The sequence below is a fragment of the Triturus cristatus genome, chromosome 11 (genome assembly GCF_964204655.1).
Source record: "Triturus cristatus chromosome 11, aTriCri1.1, whole genome shotgun sequence".
Classification (NCBI taxonomy): Eukaryota; Metazoa; Chordata; class Amphibia; order Caudata; family Salamandridae; genus Triturus; species Triturus cristatus.
Window position 1 is genome coordinate 1,032,367,358 of NC_140594.1, and position 27,869 is coordinate 1,032,395,226.

The 27,869-nt window shown below is 44.1% G+C and overlaps 1 protein-coding gene across 1 annotated transcript in view; it reads left to right on the plus strand.

Moving 5' to 3' along the window:
* PPM1L (protein phosphatase, Mg2+/Mn2+ dependent 1L) overlaps positions 1-27,488 on the plus strand; it is a 562,116-nt gene extending 534,628 nt beyond the window's left edge. The window contains exon 4 of the mRNA XM_085635226.1: positions 23,657-27,488. Coding sequence (XP_085491352.1) covers positions 23,657-24,003 — 347 coding nt within the window. The 3' untranslated portion in view covers positions 24,004-27,488. The remainder of the gene's footprint in view (positions 1-23,656) is intronic.
* Positions 27,489-27,869: the final 381 nt, after the last annotated feature.

Below are 27,869 nucleotides of genomic sequence, written 5' to 3' on the forward strand. Positions count from 1 at the left end.
GGGCGCTGCCGAGGGTACTGGTTGTTGTGTGGAAGTGATCATGGAACTCAATAAGTTATCTACCGAAGCCGTGAGTGTACTTAATGTATCTCCTGCAGCGTTTTTTAGACCTGTTTGGGGTTCTTTGCTTCTGAGGTGAGATTCCATGATACAAATACGGTCCTCTATTCTTTTTAGGGTAGCTATTATAGGCTGTATTAATGAGGTAAGATGTGCTTCCATAGTTGTAATAATGCTAGACATAAATGTCTCCCTATTCTGGTCCAGCTCTACATTTAAACTAGTTCGTCTATTCTCGCCAGAATTTGCCCTGACCAAGTGAAGAGAGCTAGAGTTCAGTTTCTCCTGCCTAGAAAGAGGAGTAGTGATCCTTGGTTGCTTAGCTTGCTTTCGATTCCCCGCAGGGTTATTTATGGCTTTCCTTTTACCACTAACCGAGTTTCCCCCATTACACTTAGTGCCATTTTTCGACTTGGACTGTCTAGTATGGATAGCCACGGGTGAGGGGACACTGCTATCTGTACTTAAAGGAGTGATACTAGTGGAAATGGGAGTAGAGTCATCCGCCATCAACTCATTGGGGATAACACGGGGATACACAGCTGCCGGTATAACATTCGAGGAGGGCATATCAACTGTGGGTTGCGGGATACTTAGGTGGCCAATAGGCTCAAGAGAAAGTCGCCGTTCAACCAAAGCAATTTCATTGACTACGGCTGTTTCAGCCTGTTTTAAATAATTGTCCAAAGTCCCCATGCCTGCCGCCCTCGTACTTAGTTTTGCGTTCCCTCGTTGCATGGTTCACGCCGGTCGTAACAGAATACGCAACAAAGGATTGTGCGACTCACCACAGCAGAACAGCAGTCAATAAGGGATTAAGGATCAGGCCAAATGTAAAGGGGATAGTCCCAACCCAACCTCTTCCGACCTCTGACGGCCTCAGACGGTCCGCCCTTTGTCCGGGCTTCGTCCGGCGCATGCCCGCGCGCGTCCCGCGTCGCGGGGGCTCTCGATCACTTTATGCGCTTCAGGCGCGCTTCCGCTGACGTTGGCGGGCTCGTCCCGCAGGGGCCGCCGGGAGCTGTAGTTCCCCTGCACACAGCGGCCGTTTAACTGGTGAATACGGCGGCGGCAGGGAACCCCAAGGTGCGTTGATAGAGCGCGTCCCACTAGCGCTGAGTAGACACCGTGGCTCTTGACACAAGGAGCAAAGAAACCGCCTCACAGACAGACACCCCCGCTCTGCCGAGGGCTCTCGATCACTTTATGCGCTTCAGGCGCGCTTCCGCTGACGTTGGCGGGCTCGTCCCGCAGGGGCCGCCGGGAGCTGTAGTTCCCCTGCACACAGCGGCCATTTAACTAGTGAATACGGCGGCGGCAGGGAACCCCAAGGTGCGTTGATAGAGCGCGTCCCACTAGCGCTGGGTAGACACCGTGGCTCTTGACACAAGGAGCAAAGAAACCGCCTCACAGACAGACACCCCCATAGCATGTCGATTGATGACTGCAAGCAGAAGTACAAACATAAGTCAACAGATGATGTGTGGATTAACAAAACGAGGTACATGAAGGCTGCATAGCAAAACTTAAACTGCAGTTGGGCAGTCTTCAGAGAGAAGCACGAGAAAGAAAAACACAGGCTGTTTAGACAAGGGGGGGATAAAAAAAAGTGCATTGCAGAGTTGAAGATGGATTTGCAAGAGTGAAAAGACAAACTTAGAATGACAAAAAGAGAAGAAAGCAATCCAAGTCTCAAGAGACAAGGCTCACGACCAGAGCTTTGGCCGCTTGTAATGTAAAGGTACAGCATTATTCATTTAAGATGTATAGATGTATGGATGCTGAATATATTTAATGCAAAGTGTGTATTTTGTGAAGGTCATACACCTGTGATCCTTGAAGGCACTGAACTCGCACAAGCCACAATGTTGGGATGGGATTTTCCCCTGTATGGTAAACAGGAGTGTTCTTCCACCCGAGTGACCGAACTGTATGTGAAACTGGTATCCTGAGTTTTTTTGCCCAGCTAACACAATAATCTAGCATATGCACTAAGAGTAAGGTGTGTTCATGGTTAATCTAGTATCCAGAACCTGTTCTGTGACCTGGAGGGGCATGCCAAGAGTACTCTTTTTAGCTCCATGACACTACTGTCCCTGTCCCAGGTTGTTGATATGTAGCAATGGTGCCAGCATAATGATATTTTTGTGGAATGCAAGTTTTGAACAGGTAGGTCTTTTATCAATTTAAAGGAAAGGGTAGCCTAATAGCCCCATTCATGTCAAGTCCCACTTAGATGTGAAAACCCAGGTTTTGTGTCTGTGTCTGTGTGTCAGTCAAGTGTGTAAGATGTGAATGTTAGCCAGACTCCATGTTGTGGTGAGAGTCTGATTGCTGAGGCTAATGGGATCCATTTTGGACAGTCCCTGGTTTACCATGGTTTAAGATGGAAAGCACGGCTTCCCCGGACAGAGCAAGTGTATTGCCTGCAGTCCTGGAGATGAAGTTAAGAGACCCAGACACTGAAGTGATAAAGGGTGGTGATGGGTCTAACCGTAGAAATTCTAGGACATTTTAACAGATTACTGATTAGTCCTTCTTGAGCACTGACCTTTGGTGGATGGTAGGGGAGGGGGGTCAGATCCTGGTGCTAAGGGCGGGGTAGTTCTGAACAAGGCCTTCCTTTTTCTCTTTCCATTATTACTACTTCAGGAAGGCTAATGATATCGAGGGGCAGGGTTTTTAAACTTCATTGCGTCCGTGTCATGGATACTTCTCCTTGGAGCCAGCAATGCCTCATGTGAGAGCTGTCACTTTGTACAAAGGCTGTTTCTGCACTGCAGCCAGAAAATGACATTTGAAAGGGAACCATTCAAAACTCCTTCTAGTACTTTAGACAGTGGATCAACATGTCTCGCCTGTAAAATGAGTATAAAGGTGGGATCCAAACTATCCCACTTTCTTCGAGTTCCACGTTCTTCTTGACCAAGAAAAGGGAGTGATCTGCAAAGTACTCGGTGAGCAGCTGTGATCAAGGACTGGCCTCTGTGTGACAGCCAGTCTCCCAGAGGTGTCTCCTGAAGTCTGCACAATGTGCTGGAGGTGCTGTTTGCCTGCATATTGCCCACAAACCTGCCATCCTATTTAGAGGAACAGTGCCTCCGCCTTGTAGGAAGGGATTCTGTTCAGAGAGAAGAAGCCCAGCTGTCTTCTCTGAGTGTGAGACACCCAGAAGAACTAGACTTTGGCTATGTGCGGGACAAAGGGAAATCGGTATGTGTGGCACACACTTTAACTCCTCCCATACTCTTAGTAACACATGCATTCTTCTACCTCAAATCATCTAAATGGCGAAGAACAATTTGCCACAAAACAGTGTGCGTGTTGTGTAGGGGCCACACAGACATGCAAGTATATTCAATGTAGCTCTCTGTACTCACACAACCAGACAAGCACACTCTAGTCTGCACACCTTAAAATAACACCTACACAACCATATACACCAATGTATGTGTGTTCACTTTTGCATGGTGTTTAAGTTACCTAGGTCAAAGATCCACCCTATATACACACACACAAATTCATATTCCAGAAGTATGCATGTGTCAGTGTCACATTAGCAAAGTGACCTTTCCCCAACAAAACCACACACTGAACCCTGATACACATTTGATTAAAAAAAATCTGCGACACAGACTTTGACCTTCAACACATTAATCTAAAAACTAAATATAGCCACGAGCCAGAGATAAAAATACTCACATATTTGCACATGACCTACAGATTGAAATCAATACATGTTGGTTTGACCACCCGCACATTAAAGTACTCAGAAATTTGGCGCACAAACCAATTCAAACATTATCAGAGCATCTATGCAGAGATGTCCATAAACCTACGTACATAATCACACATCAAGGTCAAACATATTCCAAGATAAACTGTTACACACATTGTGAAGCACACAAAACAAATATTTTGCTTTGTATTGGTACAGTAATGGGGTGCGTTCTTGTGAGACCATGGGTTCTGCCCATCTAATCCACACTGATGTTTTGCTATTGATTACCTGGTTTTCAACCTTTTACTGCTGGGGAAGCCTCATAACATGTGACGCACCCACTGTAAACTCATGGTAAATGGACTGCACGTGGTTACCACCAGGGTTTACCATTTAAGATAAGCCTACTGCGACCCTGCGAGGGTAAGGGGCACTTGTCTGGTTACATGCGAACATGTGCACACACATTAAGGGCTGCGCATGGAAGACTCCTGTTGTGCGCAGCCTGGTAACTTCGCTTAGGTAGGCTGATGTAGAGGCGACTCTGAAGGATTGCATATTGACCTTGGGTAGGCCTCATAATGTTAGTGTACACTCATATGAAAAGTCAGTGTGGTTTACGGTCTTGTCTACAGTGACACTCCATTAATCACCTATGGGGATGGCTGCCTCTGAGTGTAGCTTTGCTTCCCTTTGGCCAACCGAGAAGAGGCATTATGAATTGGGGCATACCCTGTGCAGGAAAATCAATGCTGCAAGTTCCAAAGAGATATCTGTACACCTACTGGCCATCCAGGATTGTCCTATTTCTCTGTCTCAGCTCAGGATCAGAGTCCAGGCCTTCTGTCACCCTGCTGCACCAAGTTAATTACACGTCTTTCCAGTGGGTGGAACAAATGCCTTCTCACACAAAGGGAGCAATTAACAGTGCTTCATTCAGCTCCTGAGGAGGAAAGGGGTGGGGAGAAATTCTCTGCATCAATCAGCTGTCACACTGTACCAGGAATGGGCCTGACCAAGCGCAAGGAACAAAAGAGGGAGCCCAGACCTCTGGAGCCAACAAAGGAGTGGCTCCCCTTTGAAGATTTGGTGGAAAAGGCCCTGGCAATGATGTTAGTGATGGGCGAAGCTGAGGCCCCCAGAGTAGATGTGGCAAGTGACTCCTGGGTGACACCATTTTGAAACGTCACGGCAGGCTGTGCAGGAAAGTTGGGTCAGAGGTGATGTCGCACCCCATGATAGGCCAGAGGTGCCTCACTTCTGAAACCTACTGCCCCTGCTTAAAAGGGTTTCCTCTCCTCCAAGGCTTAAATGGAAACTCGTAATATGCTTGGTGGGACCGTGGCGGTCCCGCCAAGCATATTGCGGTCTCAGACTGACGCTCCAATGCCAGGAAATGATGGTTCCCTGGCGGAGCCGGCTGTCCCAGGGTGGTCCAACTGCCCAAGTCGTAATCAGGTGTTTGGATCTCCGGTGCCGCGGTGGCAGGATGCGCTGCGCCACCACGAGTCTGGCAGTCCTCCAACTGCCAGACTCGTAATAGGACCCTTAGTCTGCTGGCTGACTGGTATCTTCCAGCCTGCCACCACAGATGAGTTTCTGACCCCTTGGAGGTGAAAGCCTGTGCTCTTGGAGGTCGGAAACAATGCCTGCTTAGGCGGGAGGTGTTTACACCTCGTCCAGAAGAATGGCTAGTGATTCTGTATACCAAGGCCAGAGGCTTCAAAGCCTCTGCTGCCTTTGATATGTGACACGGCTTCCCCCAGACCTGGGCGATGCCGCCCTTTGCCCTAGACCCATCTGTCACCAGGACAGACGGGAGATTAGCTATGTAAGGAGGCGTGGTGCACTACCAGGCCAGTCACACCCCTAAGGTGGGCTGCCTGATGTGCCTCATGAAAGAGGGATTCCACCATCTTGTTTTTGGTGGAATTGGGAACTATGGAACAGGGTTATGCCCACTCCTCACAATAAGTCGTAATATAAGGGGTGATGTGACCCCAAGGGTAAATAGCCCATTGGCTACTACCCTTCACTCCCCTTAAGGCCCATAAATTGAGTGTTTAGGTGGCCCTTTCACACCAGGAATTCAGATTCGTCTGACTGAAGAAAGAATAGGACAAAGAAGAGCCAAAGAAGCTAGAACTGCAGACGGCTGGTGGACTTTGATGCCAAATCCTGGCTGCCTACCTGCTACTGTCCTGAAAATTGCAGCAGCCCGACTCGTTCTGCAGTTGTGCATCCTCCAACAGCCTTGGAGGGCCTCCAGTACTTCACCAAGCCATCAGGCTATCCCTTGAAGTGGAGGAGCCACTTGCCTGTAGGCATAGACTGCAAAGTCTGGTTTACCGTTCTACTGTTAACCGGGTCCACCGACACAGCAGTCAGCCGGGAAGAGGTCACCGTGCTCCAAGAGATCAGATCCATCTCCCCACCAAGTGAGACCATGCCAGGAGCAACTGGAGCCCCCCTGCTCCAAAACCCAGGGTTCCATACCCCTTGCAGAAACCAAAGCTTATTTGAGTACAATCCGGACTTCAACGCCGCAAAGACTGATCAGCCCATGAGGGACGTCCACACCGCAGAGGCCAGCACTGAGAGTGGCCCAGCTGTCCTGTTTTGTCTTTGCAGGTCTAGCAGAGAAACGTGGGTGACTTTTATGCATGGGCACCAGCCGACGAAATCCTTCTGCCCCCGAGCTCCCACAGCCCGAGGCTTTGAAAGCGGACAGTGCTCCCAGGACCCCAATGAACCAAGTTCCCTGATGGGAGCTCCCAGACCTGTCCCCCTTTGCAGCCTGTTTCTAGGTGACGCCCCTCTTTTCCTGTGATGTAGCATGCAAGGCTACCAACCCGTCCAGCACCTTAGCACCCGGACACTCCATGGCAGGTAAACCCGAACTGCTGGTGGTACTTTGGACTTTGGTCCCCTAGCACCTTAAGTACTAAAGGTGACCCCTTAAAATCGTTTGCAAATACCTGTATTCAGTATATGCTTTTTTTCTCTATAGGGAAGCATTACTGCGTAAAAACTAATTTGTGCTACAATTTTACATAACTGATATCTTGAAAAGTACTTACCCAATTACGAAGTTCTTGGTGTTAAAATATATTTAAAAAATCAGTTAATTTTTCTAATTTGGTCTAGAGTTTCTTCTTGAGCGTGTCTCATTTGTTGACTCTGTGCTCAACAAATGCATTAACACTGCCGTCTGTTACGCCTAAACTGCTCGCCCACACTACCACAAAAGAGAGCATTTGAGATTATACATTTTTGCCCTGTAAACCAATAAGGGTCTGCTGGACTGTCTACATAGTTTACCTCGTTTTGGTACACTACATAAAAAGCCAGCTTCCTACATTGGTGGATCAGTGGTGGGATACAAGACTTTGCATTTGCTGATTACCTCCAATGCAGAATTGAATGCATTGTGCAATACTACACTGGGAGAACCTAATGTGTATCTAGAATATCACTTTTTTTTTAAACGCTTTTTTTTTTTTTTTTTTTTTTTTTTTTGTCCATGGGGAATCAATTTCCCAGTGTTGATACCACTTCTCCAGCAACGCGCAAATCGATTTTTTTTTTCCACCGACCCTTAACTGATATAAATCATGTTCCATTTAGTGAGGGGGAAAGGGTCTGACAGGTGTTTTTTAATGCTCACAGACACATGTCTGCTGATGTTCACAGATTCTCAAGTCAAAGCATGCCTTGAACAGGCCACTCCCCCTCCACGCACCCACCTTCCTAAGTTGCATTAGATTTACTCTTGCATAATTACACTAACCCCTAGTAATACTAAGCAGAAAAAAGTCCGCGCATAGCTGCCTGGTCACGTTTTGTGAATGTCTAGTAGTTATAAAAGCACATTTAACTCAGAAAATGACCATTATGTGCTGTTAGATGCCAAAATCACTGTAAAACCCTATACCTGTCTGATATCCTATACTCCTGTGATGCTGGGGCATAACGAGCTATGTCCACCTTTCCGGATAACATTCATGAAATTATTGAATTAAAGATTTCCAAAATTCTAAATCCCCTTGCATAAATGCTTTGTTATGATACATGAGGAAACCCCAAAACTACTGAAAATCTGATGTTTACGCTCACTGGTACCCAGAGGCAATAAACGCCAATACAGGCCTTCCTGATCGGCACGTTCCTTCTGAGTGGGGCAGAAGGGTAATATCTCATATTTTAGGAAATGTCTTTATGAACAATTATGTTATGCAAGGTCTCTTTGCAGCCAATGGCGACAAAGGAAGTTCTATTTCGGGGGGGGGGGGGGGGGGGGTGGAAAGTATTATAGGGGTTCACCCACCTTGCCAAAGTCAAGCCCAAGAATCCACAATAGAGTTCTTGTCCGGATATCTGGGCGAGGGCTTTATGATGAAGCTGGCACTAGTCACCTAGCGGGTGAGATTCCTAATAAAACCCTAGAGTGTTTTTTACAGATGGCCGTAGAGGATAGGAGAGGCACCTAGGGGTTCCCTCTTGTTGATTCTTAGGACAAAGGAAGTCCACCTTTCAGTAGCAGAATCTGGAATAAGAAGGAGTTGTATATAGAGCTTGGCAGAGTGGGACATCCAACAATATTGTCCGGTGTGCCATGTGCTGTGTTTAGAGTGCCGTTGACATCAATGCACTCTTGTTATGGTGTACGCGCATCTGCCAATTTTTGGTGGATATCTTGCATCCACCAGGATCTATATAACCCCCACTTCTAGTGTGTTTTGGTATGGTCTTGTGTTGATATCGGTCAATGTAGGTGTTTTGACCTACGCTGCATTTATTGCTAGAGACTTTTAAAAAAGAAATACTGTCTCTGTTATCTGTCTGTTTGAGCACCTGCAGAGACGCCAACCCATTTCAGATAAAACATACACCACACATGCCTGGTACACCCACACACAGGAGGCCCAGGGAGGAATTCTGATTCATCTCTTTCTTCCCGCCTGTTCCTGCAGAGGTAGGGGTGTGAGAAGTGAAACGTCATCTTTTTTATAGTTTCATGTAAAAACGAAGCCAAGGAACCCATTGTCTTTGCAATCTTCTGGCCATCCAATCAGGAGGTGGGAGGTCTGCCACAATTCAACCAAGAGATCCTCTAGAGTATGGACCACCTCCAATTATATTTCCCCAATTTTTCACTACCGTTCTGGTGTTGATAGCGGTCCCTTTGGTGCAATAATCTGCTAAAGATCATCTTAATTTGGAATTACTTCATCTTGGTTGATGATGCAGGATTTATGTTTGACCGAGAAACAGCATTAATTATTATGAAAATGTGTTAAAAGGAGTGAAAGTGTTCTCACATTGACTTTTATTTCCAGTGTGCCTATATTGATCTACAAAAGTAAGTGTGTCAGAAAAAAACCCTTGGGACCCAATAAACAAAAATAGCGAGTCTGCACCTGCGGAGTTGCCCACGTGTCTGGGTGCAATTTACAACTTCTGGGTAGTTATAAAACTGTTTTGAAGTCCTGCTGGAAAGCTGCACCAGTCGCACATTTTCAGACATAATTTAGGAAAACCTTTGTGTATTCCTGTTTTCGCCTGGGAATTTCTACCTGCATACTCTTCGTGTTGTACAGTTACACAAACCGAAATGCTTTTTCTCCACATTATAAATATTTTCCAATATGGAGTAATCCATTTGCCCACAAACCCACTAATATTGGGGGTGTCCCTTTCCCATAATACAAATGATTGTACTCCAGACTATTTCCAGAGTTGGCAAGGGTCGGAGATTTTTAGAACGTCCACAACTCTTGAGTTTGTTACAAACGTATCTTAGAAACCCTCCACTTGAACATTCACTCCCCAGGATTGAATGGAATTTACTCATGTGCAATATTACAAGCTTGAAGGAGTATCTCATCTTTTCAATGTCTTGCACTCAAGAAATCCTGCCATTTGCTTCCGCAAGTGAGTCTGGAAAGCGTGTTTATTTTTTATTTTTTTTGCTGAGAGACAAGTACACAGACACAACTGAACACACATGCTGAACTATTAAAGGATTAGGCAAGAAAGCGAGAGTGCCTCAGATTAAACTAACTTTGACAAGGCAGACATTTATATGTGCAAACAGTGTGTGTAAAGGTTTATAGTTTGTGCCTGAGTAAACGTTTCTCAGTTGCCACACTCTCCTATTTGCTTTCAACTTGACTTAGCTTAAAATACAGTATAAGCAGGGGCGGCTCCTCCATGAGGGCGGAGGAGCGTCGCCCCACTGCTTTCTCGCAGTGCGAGAAGCGGAAACATAAAATTGTATTTTAAATACCATTTTATGTTTCTGCTTCTCGTGCTGCGAGAAAGCAGAAGGGTATGCCTGGTTAGGGGCGGGTGGTCGGGTCGGGGAGGAGTGGCTTGCCCAATGCTGTGAGCCCTGACTGTTTGGTCGGCCCTCGGGGCTGACCAAACCAGTCATGGGCACTCCTGCATTTTCTCAGCCTACATAGAGAAAATGGCCTCCTCATAGGTGCCTGACTGGGCACTGTTCCCACCAATCACGACGCTGCCATTGCAGCGTTGTGATTGGCTCAGGGGAGGGAAGGGAGGCTGCCTGCTTCCTGTTCCTGCCAGAGGCAGGAGAGGAGGAAAACAGCAGGAAAACCCGGGACCCGTCCAGGAGCGGAGATGGCACGGGACCCAGTAAGGTACGTTTTTTTTTTTCCTTCAATATATGAAGGTGTTGAAGCCACGCAGGTACGGTTGTTTTTTTCCTTCAATATATGAAGGTGTTGAAGCCACGCAGGTATATGCTTCCATTGCAAGTGCGCGGATTTCCGGTGACCTTTGCTTGCGGTTCTATCTGCCCTGCTTGAGCTGGAGGGGAGAGGGAAAGGGTGTTTCAGCTCCAGCAGTGACCCATGTCCTGAAAGATATAGGTGAGGCCCAGAGGCGCAACTAGAGCTAAATTTCGGGGGGGGGGGGGCTAAAAAAAAATTTCGGGAGGGGCTGAGTCTTTTAAGCCATAGGCAGAGTGGAGCTGCAGGGGCTCTTAGAAGGGGTGAAACAACAGTGAGGCCTCATTAACATGCAAATGGTCTTTTAAAGACCTGTGAAGTGCTCGGGTGCGGCTGTGTGTGCGCCGGGAAGCTGTCTCATCCCGGGCTGCCACACGCAACGGGGGGGGGGCTGAAGCCCTGTGAGTCCAATGGGTGTTGCGCGCCTTGTGAGGCCCCATGTAAGGACAGAAGCGGAGGCGCGAGCTATGTTCGCAGACGCGAAGAACCAAAGTCTGCAGTCACGCTGAGCTTCCCTGACTTCCCGCACATGTGTGGAGCACGTCAGTTGATGTCAATGCCAGCGGTATAAAGTGCATTTTAAAAAGTATGGGATCCGTGATCCTCGTCGGAATGGGGCGGGGCGAGAAGGCGTGGTCCCTTCACGTAACTACATATAAAATAACGCACAATTTAAATGTAAATTAAATGCAAATTATGATAATCAGGGGCAAATATGCTATCTGCATTATGAAACCTCTATTAGTTAATGCACTGCAGATTTCTGTGTGTGTAACCAGAGAGCCACAGAATAAAATCCTGGTTGGTGCAGTGGAGAATAGTCACTTGTGTGTGTAGCGGTGTGATGGTTAGTAGTTGTGCAAGTACTGTCATTGGCAGCACTGACAGTGGCAATATGTGGTGCAAGCTGCGGTTGCCTCCTAACAAGGGCCCTGGCACTTATGTTTTTTTTTTATACAAATTAAGCACTGGCAACAGGTTACATCACACAAAGTCAGATCTCGCTTTTAAGGTGTGAGGAGATTTAAGTTATTTGCCCAGATTCACAGGATGTTGAGTGATACCGGTGCTCCAACCTGGTTCTCCAGTTCCAAAGTCAGCAGCTTTGGGCGTTAGGCAGTGCTTAATTTGTGCCAGTCTTTGCCGGTGCTAGGCACTTATCTGTAAACAGTGGTATATGTTGATCAGATTTCGCCCCGTGGTGGCGCTGTGTGTCTGTTTCTTAGTTGAGCTCATTGGTGGCTCATTTAAATACCTTCACTAATAATAAATCTAGGATTTTCAGGTCATCCCTATAGTTTAAAGTGACATTTGGGCAGTGGCAAATACAACAGGCTTGTTTGAAATTCATTGGGACCTTACAAATTAAGCAATGCTATACCACAACTCCCCCTGCTCTTCAGGGACTCTGTCCCGAGGGATTTTCCAGATGAACATCTAGCAAGAGGGTAATTCTTATTCCAACACATTTGTCAGTTTGCTCTTGAATTCTACCAGGCTACTAAGATTTCTAATGTCAGGTCTAAGTGCTAAATTGAGAGAATGAGGGGCAGTGAATTTATTTCTCCTATACTTGGCCTTTAAATGTAAGATTTTAAAGGTATTAACTTTATTTTTACTTGATAATTTCGGATGGATTTCCTCTACTCTCATCACAGTTTGATTGGTTGTATGCCGTCACTTCTACCTAAGGCTTAGAGGTCAGTGTCTTTCTATTTTGCTTCCTGTGAGGCCATTACGAAGCCAAAGGGCATATGAGGTCACTTCCACTACCGCTGTGAGTTAACTGTATTACTGAACAAAACTTCAATCCCAATTCAAAATATGTCCACAGTGGTGGAAAAGTTTATTTTTTATTCTTTGCTCTGAGGCTCATGAATGAGGTCGGGTATGTTACCAGAATCTTTTATTTTTTTTCTGTTTTTTTTTTCTTTTTCTTTTTTAAAGTTGTTCAGATTTATAAACTGGGGTTTAATGTTCAATCGGTAAATCTTGCAAGATTGTTTGATTATATTATCAGACAGATGGAAGCAAACACATTAGATTGAGTCCAGTTATCGAAAGTCACCAGTACCACGATACCCCACTTACCCCAGAGGCCCTGAAGTAGTATCAACTACATTAATTAGAACAATGCGCTGGTAAATTAAGTTATGTTTTCGGAAACATTACTCAGACAGGAAGATGCTGGATAAAATAATTGTAAAATGTGAAGTTAAATTTTTACTATTTTCAAGAACGTGGGATGTCAAAATAAAATCGACCATGTGAATCACACTTGGGTCATTCAGTGTGTGCACTGAGAAAATAATAGCAATGTTCAATGACATGCGAATGGGTCATTGGTAGTATATCATTAAAATACGGTAGGCCGCCCAGCGGTGGAATTGTGGGTGCCTCTGCAAAACTAAGAACTTACAATGATACTGTGCCTGACTCTACCCTCAAAAGCACCTGAAACCTGCAAACCCTTGACAGGCAATGTATAATCACCACACTACTGATATTCATGTGGTAATAATGAATATTACTTACACACGTTGTCAGTACAAACCACACCTCTGTCTCTGGGTTCAAGCCAATAGACAAACTTGGCACACCATGTTCTACACTGAAAGTGTGATTTTTCTGCTCATTGAAGCACAAGTCAGTTTTGTGATCTTTCTTCCATTCTTGAGCCTTACCGCATAAATATTTTTGCGTTGGCAGTATTTGAACGTGTCAGCAGTCCTGGTCATAGCACATGAAGTGGTTTGTGTCAGTGGTATTTGTCCGAGCTAGCATCACATGAACATGCAAATATCGCTGCCACGGATCTGTTTACGTGGCACGGTCAACATGAACAACAAATTTAGGTACTACAAGCACACGCCTATCTATGTGCTAAGGGCTACAAAGAATGTTCTGCGAGGTTTACACAAGTGTACCTGTCGTAATAAAATGTGAGATTGCACCCACAGTGCTTCCAACTGTTTGTACATGCCGTTGTCAGTGTTACGGCATTGCCCTCAAACTTTTTGAGAAGTTGTGTTTTTTTCTAAGACGTTGAGCCATGTCTTGGTCTAGAGTGCTTGCAACATCCTGGTGGGTGTTTTTAGGTCGAGCCTAGGCAGTGCCCATGCGCTGTCTTGGAGACGTGCTGTATTCAGTTTGTGGGCTTTGAACAAATCCAGCACTTTTCATTGATTGTTTTGTCTGCGTTTCTAAATTCCTTTGGTTTCGTTGGTGAATGGTGTTAACATTTATCCCGTCTTTTGGCTGTTTGGTTCCTGCCCTGGAGACAGCCCCTGCTACAGCGATCCTTTCACTTTCCGCCATATGCTTATTTTTGGTGCACTTCATTCTTATTTATTTAGTTTTGGTTGCAACTCTCCTTCCCGTCCCCCCACCCGCGCCATGTACTGTGAGCCTCCAGGCGCCTGGTCAGTGGTGTGAAGTGAATTGCTCCCGCACCATTTATTGCTTGTATCTTCCTGTTAACATTCTGCGCTCTACTGTTTATCTGCTCTGGGAGCACAAAGTTTACTTTTTTCTTCTGACTCCCTTCTCGGTGGAAGGGCGGCAGCTCATTGGGACCAGCAATGCCTTCGTTATAAAGCATTTTTGCGCCTTTCCATGAGGTACTGTGTTACGTTACAGGGCCCTCAGAATCTCCCCCCAGGGGATTTGCCTTTCGCTATACAACACTGGGAGATTTTTGATTTGCAAGCAGGGGGAGCTGATTTGCGTTGAATTGAAAAACGCAGGCAGGCCATGCAAACCCCTATTGTCTCGGTGCAGGTAGACCGACTGTCTGTCGTCACAGCGGCATTAGCATGAAGAGAAGGCGAGCACTGCAACACAAACAACTATGGCTCCGGGAGCAACCTGGCAATGACCCTCAATCATAACATGATATTATAATTTAGTTGGTCATTCATGTATCCCACTGCAGAGCCGCAGGCCAGAGTGTCCTGGGTGAGTGTCCCGACAGACCGCGTGCCACACAAAACTGATCTTTCACTGCTCTTCCCTAATAGCGGCACATTTGTATACCATTCTCTTCATAGTATTTCTCTAGAGCAGGCAGCAGCATACTCAAGCTAAACTGCAACAACAAGCTAAAATAATCCTTCCATGTGAAGCATATGGATGTTTTGGAAAATGTTATCTATTCTTAATTGTTTAGCCCTGTTAGCAAGCAATGAACGATCCCCCTTCTACTGAAGCAACGCAAAACTGACAGAATAATAGTTTTTTTTAACCTAAAGAACAATCTTGTCATCTTTCACAAAATAAAGCAAGAAAGTTTAGTGTTATTTTGACGCCTGTTCATGCCAAGTTCACTTATGGCACATGAGCACACTCGATACGCCACTCACTTCACCAATACGGCACATGTTTATGTGCATTAAGACCAGCAATGCATATTACTAATATCAAACAAATATGAAACCGTTTTGCTCCTGAAAACCCCCTGTAGGTTACTGAAGAATTATCCTTTGAAGACCTCATTGTGTAAGTCTGTCAACAAGATACTTGCGCTCTATTTGTCTTTCACTGGCTGAGTGCATTCTATTCAGTATTCAGAAGTTCAACGTGGCATTTGCTTTAGTTTTAAATGGACTTCGAATTGTTTTATTTTAATGAACGAGTTTTAATCAATCAAGGTGAGATCTCTTGTCAATAATTGCAGCTTCAGTCCTGAACAACCCCTTCATCCCAACCATACCATGTGCTAGGGTCTGGCTGTCAATTCCAGAACCGAGTCCTTCGACCAATATGATGATGAAAAATACCTTGAGTGTAATATAATGCTTTGTTCTACACTTTTGACATTTTTAAACTTGTTAAATAACAGGTGTTTTATTGCCCAGTTTAATGGTGTTAAATTTTGTGGCCTCAGAAGGATGGAAGGCTGAATTGGCCCTGCCAGGATTAATATTTGTGACCTCCCGATCACGGCAAATGCAAGCAGCAAATGTTTCACTCACAGAGCCATGTTGCCGGCTAAAATGTTAGTTCACGGAACCACGTATGTAAAATGATTACAGTGGGCAGGCTAGGGCTTACATTCGCTGCCTCTGAGGGGTCATGTAAAAAAGCCAAGCCAGGGGTCTGGCGCTTGTAAAGCCCGTGTGAGGAGAGGGCAGGAGGTGCGCCGCTCCGGCCGCTGCTTTCACGGCAGCTCGCTACCCAGCCCCGATCCGGGTTGATGTGTCCGGGTCTATGAAAGGGATTTTGACAGAAGCTTGCAGCCCGCTTCAGACGGATAGCCAACGGTGTGTGACACAACAGAACGCGCATAATACCACAGCTGCTGTTCGAACCTTTGACCCTTCAATCCTCACCAGAGTTAAGCGACCTGCACTGGTTGCGGTGTCACAATTGTGTAGTTAAATGTATATAGTGCTTACTTCCCCTATGTGAGGCACTGCATCTCTTGCATGGGTTGCGTCCTGCGCTGAATGTACGACGGAACCCCAGGTGCGTTTTTTACGCATGCCTTAGGAACTCCGTCATTCCAACGAATGCGTCTTTAGCACGCACTGTTCTGCACGCGTCGGGGCGCTGGATATTGGAATAGTTTAATTTTACTATTCCAACTCCAGTCTGCGCAAGAGTAGAGAAGATGTTGGACTTTAATTCCAACACCACTCCACCATTGCGCCCCCCCCCCCTCCCCCCCCCTAAAGCAAGTCGCTGTTATGACTTGCGTGCAGAACGAATGCGTGCTAAAGACGCGTTTGTTCAGTTGGCGGCGCTGTGAAGGCACAGCGTGATTCTGGCTTCGTCCTAAAGGAGGTTTCCCTCCTGTGCTATGTAGGGTGTGGCATTAGAAAGGTCTTATCCTATGGGAGAAGACTTCCATGTCACCGATCACAGACGCAGTTACTGTGTTATGGGATGCACAGCGCTTAGCAGTGTGACTGCTGATGAAGTGTGAAAGAGCGGAATGTAACTTCAAATACAGCAATAAACTACTGAAAGGTGACCGGTCAACCTTCGGGAAGGGCCTACCACGTTGCAACAGCCCATGTTGCTGCATTTCTAGTAAATTTTGTTCTGTTTGCGCAGGAAGAATTCTTTGATAAAAATCAGCAAGTTGTGTAGCAGCCGATAGATTATGTGGCAAGTGCGGCAAATCCATACTTATGCAAAACAAAATCTGCATAATCGCATAATCCTACCTGTCCTTTTGTCTCCTCAAACCTACTTTCCTTTCTCAATACCCTGTCGCTCTTTGTTTCTCCCGTCCTTCTGCCTGTAACCCCTGACCTTCTGCCTCTATTCTCTGCCCCTTTCTCTGCCCTTCCAGCTCCCTCCCTTGAGCTCTACACTCTCTCATCCCACTTGCATTTTCTCTCCCTTCGCGCTCTCACTTCTATATTCCTGCAGTGCTCTTCTCATCAACCCTCATTTGACTTTTTCATTCTTTTTCCTCCCTTCCCTCTCTCTAGCACCTTCCTCCACTTTCTTATTCTCTTCACTACGCCCGGTCTTGCTCTTTGCTTTCTATATTTTGCCTACATTGGCACCTTGAACCCAGGCCGTTTTCCAGGTAACCGCTGTTATGCTTTCATTCTCTGCCCCATTTTAATGCGTTGCTATGTCGTTTCGAATGTTTGTTCATCACCAGAATCTCAAGACGAGGCGTTGCTTTGGCCTGCCAGTCCCATCCAAAGGCCTTCTTCACTTAGACCTTGAAACATGTGTATGACGTCGCCCCCGCCACTCACGTGTATGGGAAGCCCAGCTGTGAGCTGGGCAGGCCTAGCCTCATGATCATCGTCAACTGCTTCGGGCCCGAGCAGTCTTTCCAGGAAGCCCGTACGTCGGCGTTGAAAAAACATGCAGCACCTCATTTTGTATGTCTCATTTAGACAATGCCTCATTGGTTATCCATTGAGTAACAAAAACGCTTATAACGCTCTTTTGTTATTACTTTTCAACATGCTGCACCTTACCCACGCTGCGCTACAACATAGCTTAAAGACTTTAGCGAACCCAATTTCTCTGGCTAAACACTTATAAGCTCCCAAAAGCGAGCCCTATTGGGTATGCAAATACATTTTATTCTCATCCTTTTTTAACTTCTAGAAGTTGAGGTCAGCTGTAGTTGCAGAAAGGCAAACTAATGCTCTGGGCCCGATATGTTGATGGGGAAAGTCTTTGGTGGTTAGTGGGTTACAATTCTGCTGAAATTCACTTATACAGTTCCTTGTTTCTGTAGATGAATAGAATTAATTCCGACATTAGCAAGTATAGACACAACCGAGGGGTTTGAATTTTGTAGGGTGTCACAGGGACGCGCATACTTACATCCCTACAGACCAACACATCCACAGTGCCTCATTCGTCTTGAAAAAACTAAAGAAAGAACCTGCTCTGCGGCCCCCCTTGTCATAGCACCAGCCAGAGATCTTTGTTTTGAGCCAAGGGCGGAACACTCTATACACAACTTCTCCTTCCATCGTTTACTCAATCCAACGCAGCCATCTGTGAAGACAACCACCGGAGTAGTGAAGCAATATGGTATAAAGGCCTAATCGTAGGACTATATTCAATCAGAAGATTTTGACCAGTTCTCATAAGGAGCCCAAAACTCATTCCTATCACTTTCCGATTCCCTGTCTAAACGAATTGTTCACTTTACGGAATTCATCTACTCCACCTTTGTCAGGGCGGTTTTTACCAAATTTCTACTAATCTATCTGCGAGTAAGCAGCATCAAATAGAAAACCATCTTTCATGCATTGATTGAAAAAGATTCATAATTTTCTGGGACCCATAAAAAGACAAAAACAATGCTTACCTGAAGTGTGTCGCCGAGTATCACAGACATACAGTTACTCACATCTGTCCAGAAATATTGGCTCTCGGGACACTCCAAAAACATTTGTATATCATCCCCTTTTTCCTGACCACATTTTAGACATTTCGGCGTGGCACCTTTCCCCAACTTGGACAGCATTACTGGGGTCTAATAAGCCCTGTGAAGACAAAAAATATGGTTCCTCCTTAAATTTGCGGCGCGCACCGTAGAGTACAGAATGTTACAAGATACTTGCCATACGTCCTCTAGCTGCGTCCCCGGCAAGCTCTTTCCCCACAGATCCATTGGTAATCTAAATCGCCATCCAATAGGTCCACCAGAAGCCAGTACCAATTCGCTCCTTCCTTTCTTCTCGTGGCACTGCCGACCATCAAAGACCCTAGTTCATTCGTCGAACCAATGTTCACCCCAGCAGAATGATACCAGCTTTTTATTTGCAAATATTTGAACCTTGATACTTTGTTATTGGTAATCTCCTGCCACATGTCCCGGGAAATCAGACTTCCGTTTTCAACGAACAGATCCTAACTTAATACCCCTGCCTCCCTTAATGCGACTGCCAGGCTATCCTTAGTCCATTCTGGGGAACAGGGAGCGTTCCAAATTGGAGCCAACCCACTATAATGACCAAGTTTTGTCTATTTTCTAATTTTATACCACGTAACTGCAAAACACTGTAAAGCCCTAACACACACTTTCTTGAAAAATCTGGGGTCTCCGAATTTGTGGATGAAGCCTTGTTCGCACCCCTTCACGTCTGATAACATCACCTTAAACATTTTCCCAATGTCTGATCCACCTGGTTCATTAAAAAGCATCTTCCCACCTTTTCACAGAAAAACCCAGGCGTAAAAAGACAAGTCTGGTAGCCGCAAGCCCCCCTTGTCCTTTTTCTGTCTAAGCTTTTTCAATGCAATTCGAACTCCCTTTGATGCCCAAATAAAGCTACCAATCTTGGCCTGCACCCTTTTGAACCACTCTTCCTTAAAGACCATAGGGATATTCTGAAATAGGAAAGTAAGTTTTGGGAGAATCGTCCTCTTCAACAGGTTCACCCTTCCAAAGATTGTCAACCGCAGATGAGACCAACTTAGTAATAGCTTACAAATGTCCTTACTGGCCTTTTGAATATTAACTTTCAGGATTTTCTCAATATTTTGTGTAATTTAAGTACCTAGATATCTCATTTCCCTTTTAATTCAATCCTGCTGTAAATTAGTATTCCAAGCCATTATCACCGTTTTTTGCTCATTCACCTAATAGCCTGAAATATGCCCAAATCCTGAGGATATCTCATAAACTATAGGGATTGAGACACGCAGATCGGAAGTATAAATCATTCGGTCGTCCGCATTAAGACCAACCTTTCTCTCCTAACCCCTAAACTTAAAAGGAGGTATTCCTTCGAATGATTTCAGATTTTTACTGCAAGGGGTTCAATGTATAGGTTAAAAAGAAGAGGGGACTGGGGGCACCCCTGTCTAGTTCCCCTTGAGATTTAAAATGGCCTTGGAAGACTTCCATTTACCAGGACCCTATGTGTTGGTTTTTTATATATCAATTCCATGGTCCTGTAGAATTTCTTGCTGAAACTAGACAACCGTAAACTTTTCTGGAGACAGGGCCAGTTCACCCTGTCAAAGGCCTTAGTAGCATCCAGTGTAATAACTGCTTCGAGAACCTTATAGACAGATGCTACGTCTATTGCTCCAATTAAATTGTAAGTGAGATCCTGGATCCCCCTTCCACTCACAAAACCCTTCTGATCTTCATGCCAGAGATCCCCCACCACCCCATTCAACCTTTCTGCTAGTATCTTTGCGAAGATTTTATAGTCACAATTCAGTAATGAAATGGGCCTGTAGGAGTCACAAACATTTGGTGGTTTGTCTGATTTAGGGATTAAGGTCACTGTGGCCTTGTTCCAGGAAGCAGGCCTTGTTCCAGGAAGCAGGGATCTCACTTCCATTCTCAATTATAGCCAAAAACAGCTTTGTCATTACCGCTATGACAAAATCCCCCAGTTTTTTTTATATATCTCCGGACCTGCTGCTTTACCTGATTTCCCTGCCATGATTGACTTCCTTATCTTGCTTTCTGACATAGTGATGTTTACATCATCTCCATTAGCTTTGCTAACTGAACGGGGAACATCCTGACCCAACCGGCCCTTCACCTCTTCCTCCTTTGTTACCAAATCCTCATGATATACCTTCTTGAAATGGTTTAATAAGGCCTCTTCTATTTCCTCCCTAGACGTAAGAAAGTTTCCTGACAGCTCACACTTAACCTCCTTTATGAAGCATCTCGCCTGATCATTCTTCACTTTCCAGGCTAATAACTTTCCACACCCTTTTCCATATTCAAAAGGGGCAAGTTTACTTGCTTGCCATCTTTTTCGTAATCTTTCTTCAACTACCCCTGCGAGATCCAACTCAAGGGCTTAAAGAGATGTTTGTATCGGCCCCTGCCCCTACTCCACTCATTGATAACTGCTGTTCCAACCACTGAATCTCACACTCAATTTCAGCTACCTCAGATCTATACGTTTTGCCTGATTGGATAGAAGTTATCTTCCCGCTCAAAAAGGCCTTGTAAGCGTCCCAGATGACCCCCAGTGGTGCACTATCCATGTAAACCACAAAAACTCCTGGGATTCTATACCTAACTTCTCAACTACAGCATCATCCGATAATATAGTGCGATCCATTGTCCATCTCCTCTGTACTGTAATTTTGGATAGATCTAAAACCAAGGTTACAGCAGAGTGGTCTGACAAATGCGCTCCTAAATACCTAACTTATTGTACCTGGTCCTCTAACTCTTGGTTAATCAAAAAGAAGTCGATTCTTGATTGATGACCATATTTTTTATTGTTAAATGTGAAGCTCTTCAAAACACCCATTTTATCTCTCCATATTTCACACCATCCTAACTACTTAATAGAAGTTTTTAATAAGGACCGCATTTTACTCTTTATTACTGCTCTTAGAAGATCGGTCCAAATTCCCATCTAGCACCACATTGAAATCCCCTGCTAAAATGATTGGATCTAGGAAATTTAGCAGCTCTGTCAACAAACCACTAAATGGAACCGGATCGTCTAGATTTGGACCATATACTGTATATATCTGATGGTAACACCTTAGTTTGGCAATAACCCATCTGCTTGCTTTATCCACTCTACTGTCCTCTGTTGCTAAAAATATATATATATATATATATATATATATATATATATATATATATATATATATATTTTTTTTTTTTTTTTTTTTACCAGTATCGCCACCCCTCTATAGTTAACTGTTGATTGGTGAAAATGACCTCTTGCACCCACGTTTAGACTTAGAAATCTCTCATTTCTACACTAGTCAAGTGAGTTTCTTGGAGAATTATAATCTGGGCAGGGGCATCTCTTAGGTATTGCAAGATCTTTACCCTCCTTTGCTTAACTCTTAGCCCATTCACATTCCAAGATAAGATCTCGATCCACACATTCTGGCCAGCACTCATCCCATACGCCAGGGGATGCCTCTCCTTGTGGGTGATATTCTTCATGGGCGCCCTTATTGTGTCACAGAGGAGCACTGGCGTATGCACCTTGGCAGAGAGAACTGGGTGATATGTCTTGGAGGGCACAGGATGTTGAGCATGAAGAGGGCACTGGATGGTGCATTTCTGGGAATAAGGTTGATATGTCGCAAGGGGCACAGTGTGATGTGTGCAGTGCTTAATTTGAGCCTGTGTTTGCAGTTGGAGCCCACCACACTCATTTGAGGACCAGCACTTTTTTTCTGTACAGACTTTTATCAAAAAAAGACAAAAGAAGGGTAGAAAGAGGAAGGCACAGACAGAAAAACAGTGGCAAAGTTAGAAAGCAGGGATGAAATGGTACCTGCAAGAGTGCAATAAAGACTCAGGAAGTGGGTAGTGGAGGATTCAAGAGGCGTGCGGTGAAAAAAGGACTATTTAGCCTTGGTACTCAGCACCATGAACTTCTATATGTCCTGCTGTGGGTTTCTGAGAAAAACCTTTAGCCCGGCACTTATTCTTTTACAAATTAAGCACTGGGTAGGGGACACACTTCCTATGTAATATGGTAAAGCCCACACTGCACTCCTGCGGCTGATTGCAGTTCTAGATTGTGAATTTCGTACTTGATTAAGTTTCATTTTCTATGCAAAGCATTCATTTAATGTAAGTTTATAATAGATCAGTTAATGAAATTGAATTTTGTGTATCGATCTGTGCTGATTTCCCCCTCACCTTTATAGATACATAAATGCACACTACTATAAATCAATAGGGATTTATAAATGAATCCTTCCTTATAAAACTGGTGATATACTTGTGAGTAAACAGTTTATCTCCACCTGTTCTTTAAAGCTCAAAGTACACCTTCTTATAAAATACATTTAAAGTTCTTTCTGTTGGCCTTCAAGGAAAAACTTTGACGAAACTTTGAGTCTTTTTTTTCTCCCAAAAACAAGTTTATTTTTCAAAAATGTTTTCATTACTTGTGACTGTTGCAAAAGCAAGCCATTGACCGTTTTACTCTCCACCTCATAGCCCAAAATTATATCTAGGTGTAAATCCAAATATGCTAAAAGTTAAAATAAGTGTTTAGCACTGGTGTAAAAAAAGCCTTGGCACTTAATGGGTTAATACATTTTTTTTTTTTGTATCAAAATACAATGGAAAGTTTGATCGTTTTCCATTCTGGACGTTGTGTCAATTCTTTGTGCATAAAATGCATACTTATTCTAAATAAGGTTAGCTGTTTATTATGTAGTCTTTTTAGCTCTAAAAGTGCATTGTCCCGTAGCAGGTTCATTAGATTTATGGGACAGAACAGCCAATCAGATTTCTCAGAATGGAGTTTATAACTACTGGCAAAGCATCTCACTCAAATCACTGTTGGTGGACAGAGCTGTAACTGTGGGAGGAAGAGAGCAAGGGAACCGGAAGTAGATGTCAGCCATTGTACATTCTAAATTGTTGTTAGTACCATTGTCCTTGGGGACGCGTCGGTGTCGCTGGTTTTTGTTCTTTACCATGCTTGTGCACCCTCACATGTGATTCGATGATTATAATTCAATTGTGAGCCTGTAACTAGAGTTATTGACTGGTTCAGCAGTAAATTACCCCGTGATATTGACCACAAAAGCATTGGCTTTCTGCATAATATTTTGTTTGCAAATGTATCTTGACATTTGATTTCAAATTATGCGTTTCAAGGCAAATATCTCGAAGTGTGATTTTATACTGGAGATGTAATTCCTTTATTTTGTTCCCCTTAAGGTGGTTTCATCAGCTTTAATGGATCTTGGCGAGTTCAAGGGATCCTGGCCATGTCGCGTTCACTGGGCGATTACCCGCTGAAAAACCTAAACGTGGTCATCTCTGACCCGGATATCCTGACCTTCGACTTGGACAAGCTTCAGCCGGAGTTCATGATCCTGGCATCTGATGGCCTGTGGGACGCCTTCAGCAATGAGGAGGCGGTTCGATTCATCAAGGAGCGCTTGGACGAACCTCATTTTGGAGCAAAAAGCATAGTGTTGCAGTCCTTCTACCGCGGTTGCCCCGACAACATCACGGTCATGGTGGTAAAATTCAGGAACAGCAGCAAAACAGAAGAGCCGTGAATCGTCCAGCTCTCCACAATGTAGCATAACAAGTGGACTTCATATAAACTGTTGGATTTGAGATTGGTAGGAAAATTGTAGTAACTGCCATTAAGAGTGTACTCACACCAAAAGAAAAAACTCACGCTTTGTTCTGTATTCTGTGAAAAGCAAATAGAGGACTGCAGTTCATATTTCTAAAATAGCTACAAAAATACCCTAATTTCCACTTAACTGCCCCTTTTGTGTATATATATTGCCAGTATTATCCTTCATCTTCAACAACAACCTTGTATAAAATCTCCCTCCTAGCTTTTAAAATAAATTAACTTTTAGGCAATATTTTATTGAAACAAAGAGAGAAAGAGTAATACCGGTCTGCCATTTTCCCTAGTGCCCCATCTGTATCCACATCACTTTTTGTTACAGAAATATGGACCCTTCCACGCACGTGGGAGTCTGTTTTCCAACCGAATAAAGCAAGTGATGGAGTAGCCGCTGGTATCTGACCCTTAGATAAATAATGGTGTGTGTTTGCTATTTCTATTACTTGGACGCGTGACACCTCTTAGCCAATAAGATTAGATATTAACCGCTATACAAACATGCCGCTGTGGTCGATGAACTTCTTTTGTAGTATTGTACGTTATCGTACTGTACGTAAATACGCCAGCATTTCAGCGTGGTTTATAGAGATATAGCCCAAAAAAATCAATTGCCTGAAGTTTATTTAAGCCTTTCCCTAATATCACCTTATCGCCTGCGACCTTGGCACTGGCCTCAACAAATCTACCATATAAGAAGATAGCTAAAAAAAAAAAAGCATTGCTTCTGGTAAAGGCCATTGCATTCATGGGAAAGGATCTTAACAGCTTGTTGTGGGGTTAGGAAAATCAAAACAATCTCCTCCTACTCTGAATACCTTTAATTTGTACAAGAGAAACAAGAAACCCAGTACCACTAAGAAGCGTTTCCCTTTATTTGTATCCTAAAGCTTTGTAATTATGCAATTTTGTAACTGTGGTGTTTTCCACATTATTATGGATTTACCGCACTTGCCACATAACTCATCTGCTGCATTATCTGCGATTTTTAACAAAAAATTATGTTTCATAAGAAGATCAAATGTTACTAAAAATGCTGTAACATGTGTCTCTGCGCAGTGGAAGGTCCTTCGAGAAGGTTTGACTGGTTTCTTTTGTGTTACTTATTGCTTTATTTGTGTTTCAAACTGGTATTAATGAGATAAAACCTTTGCCCAGATAGTGTTGACATTTGTGCCAATGACAAAATAATGAGGTAATACTATCACAAAACGTGCCGCATTATGCTGCATAATTTGCCTTTTCTTGCTGCTTAATTACTCAGCTATGCTGTATAATTTGGTCCTCCCCAGCTGCATAATTCCTGTGGCCCTGCCTAAAGCCCTGAAAATTACATTATGGAAGATAAACTACAAATGCCTCAGCAACTGAGAGGCAGGAGGCAATGTGGAAGGAATGTAATAGTCATTTTAATGTATATTGAATTAATAATTAACTGTTGTGATCATCTCAAAATTAACAGCCAGACAGTGCCACCTCGTGGCAGACTGTCAAGCTCCGTTGTTGACAATTAAGTGTTAATGCCGAACACCGGAAACCACCGGCTCAAATTAAGCACTAGGTGGGCCCCGGTGCCACAGCCTCTGCTGCACCAATTGTAGTTATGCTCCTGCTGGTTTTGTTGCTCCGCCAATATTGTATAGTTGTACTACTGGTTCTTACATGGTATCCTGTAACACCAAATAGGACAGTCTTTTTAAGCATTTTCAGGTACCACACTCATTGCGATTGGTCAGGCTTTGGTGAGGTGCAGGTGCGCCGTAATGATGCCCGACTCTGCTCTAAAATGACTGTGCATCTGGTGGTAAACAAAGGTTCTGCAGGGGTTGCAGCGCTCATCGAGTACCAGCGAAAATAGAATCATGCCTTTACTGCACTCTGAACATACAAGGGTGCTTTCAGACGAGGCAGCATATTCCTGTACTGCTGCAAGGCATTGATTGTTTGCGCCTTCTAAATATAAGAAAGTAATGGTGGTTTTGCCCTTCTAAATATAAGAAAGTAATGGTGTTTTTTAATATAAATGAAGGGTACAGATTAATATTTGTATAGCACTTACCGCTGCAATGTGGGGCGCTGAAGCGCTTATTGCACGGATAGCAAGCTACTCCATGTAGGGTGTGTGGTTGGAAGACAGTTGTCCTTGTTTTAAGCCTATGTGGGAGGTGTTTTCATATCACACCCACCCCCAGTATTTTTCCCGCCCTCACATTGTGAATCTATAAAACACTATACATTAAACATCTAATAGTAGTGAAAGAAAGGGCTCAAATTAAACAGAATTTCATTAAATTAGCTTTCGCATTTTAAGACTCTGAGTGTAAAGTGAAAGAAGATTTCTGGCATAAGATAGTCTCCTCTAAAACCAGACCAAGCCTTATGTAGAGCGGTGTACTGTAGCATTTCTATAGTGCTTTACGCAGTCCCAACGCGCTGTCTGCTAAGAACTCTAGTTATGAATGAATATGAAAGCTTACAATAACATATATTGGCCAGAAGACCCTAGGTGTAGGCTGTAAGATATTGATTGCCAGCAGTGTTGAATCTAGCAGAAAGGTAGTTCTTGCTAGAACCTTGGTCTTTTGATGCGATTACCCCTAGGCGCGAGTACTGATGAGCGGAAAACACAATTATTAAAGTTCACGAATCCCTTAATCTACAAAATGAATAGTGTTTAACATCAAGCATCCCAGAGTCAATATTTTCTCTTCTTTTACCAATTAATTCGGGTAAGGGATGCTACTAGGAGGCGATGTGGCCTAACGGGCAGCTCTGCCTTCTTTGGAAGTGGGGATCCAGGTTTGAGTCCCAGCGTCGGCTTAAAATCCTCTTAATCTGGGCAAAATCACATAATCCCCCCCAGAGTCCAATCTGACTTTGTGTGATGTAATCTGGTGCTGATGTAAAGCGCACTAATTTGCCCTTGTGCCACGTTCGTGCATTAAAAATTTGTTTAAAAAAAAACTTTTCACACACAACAGTATTTCCCCAGTGGTGTTTCAATGTTTTTTTTAAGGTCAGTGTGAGGCACTGAAGGAAAGTGGACTTGATTAAAAACATTTATCTTCGTGCTCAGAGTGCCATGCAGTAGTTGAAGTGGGCGGGATCTGAGGGCACGGACATGCTCATGTTTTTTTTTAATGTAAGAAACCTTTGAGAGAAGGCAACTGTGCTGGGACGGTTAATTCTGAAAGTTAAATGCTTCAGCTGAAGTGTAAGGCAGGGAGTCTCCTGTGCTGTGAAACAGAGGGTGGGGCAGACAGCTAAAGAAGCCTTCTTGCCAGGGTGCCTGCTTGCCTGAAAGAAATGTAAATGTGTGCAACTGCTTTGTTTGCAAATGTAAAAGATTGTTGGAAGCTAGTATTGGCTTTAATTGATAAATTACTTTGCGCTTCCTGATGACACTGATTAATGGTTTTTTTAGTGGTAATTGCAAGGGAGTTACCAGCTGAGCAGGTGTGATTTTAAAGGACAGTTATAAAAGAATTTGCATTACGTATAGTATGGGCATTAACAATATCTATATTTTGAAGCACCCTTTTCTTATCTTAAATCTTTTGGCGCATTTTGTAGCAACTTGTCTTATACTGTGTGTACGGCAAGTTTAAAATAATGACTTGCATATCCACAGTGTTTATGTCACAGACTGGGACCTCATAGCACTAAAAATACACAAGTCCTTACTCTCCACTGCACAAACCAAGATCCAATTCTGTGGCTCTCTGGTTACAGACACAAACCTCTGCAGTGCATTAACTAATAGAGGTTTCATCATGTACAATA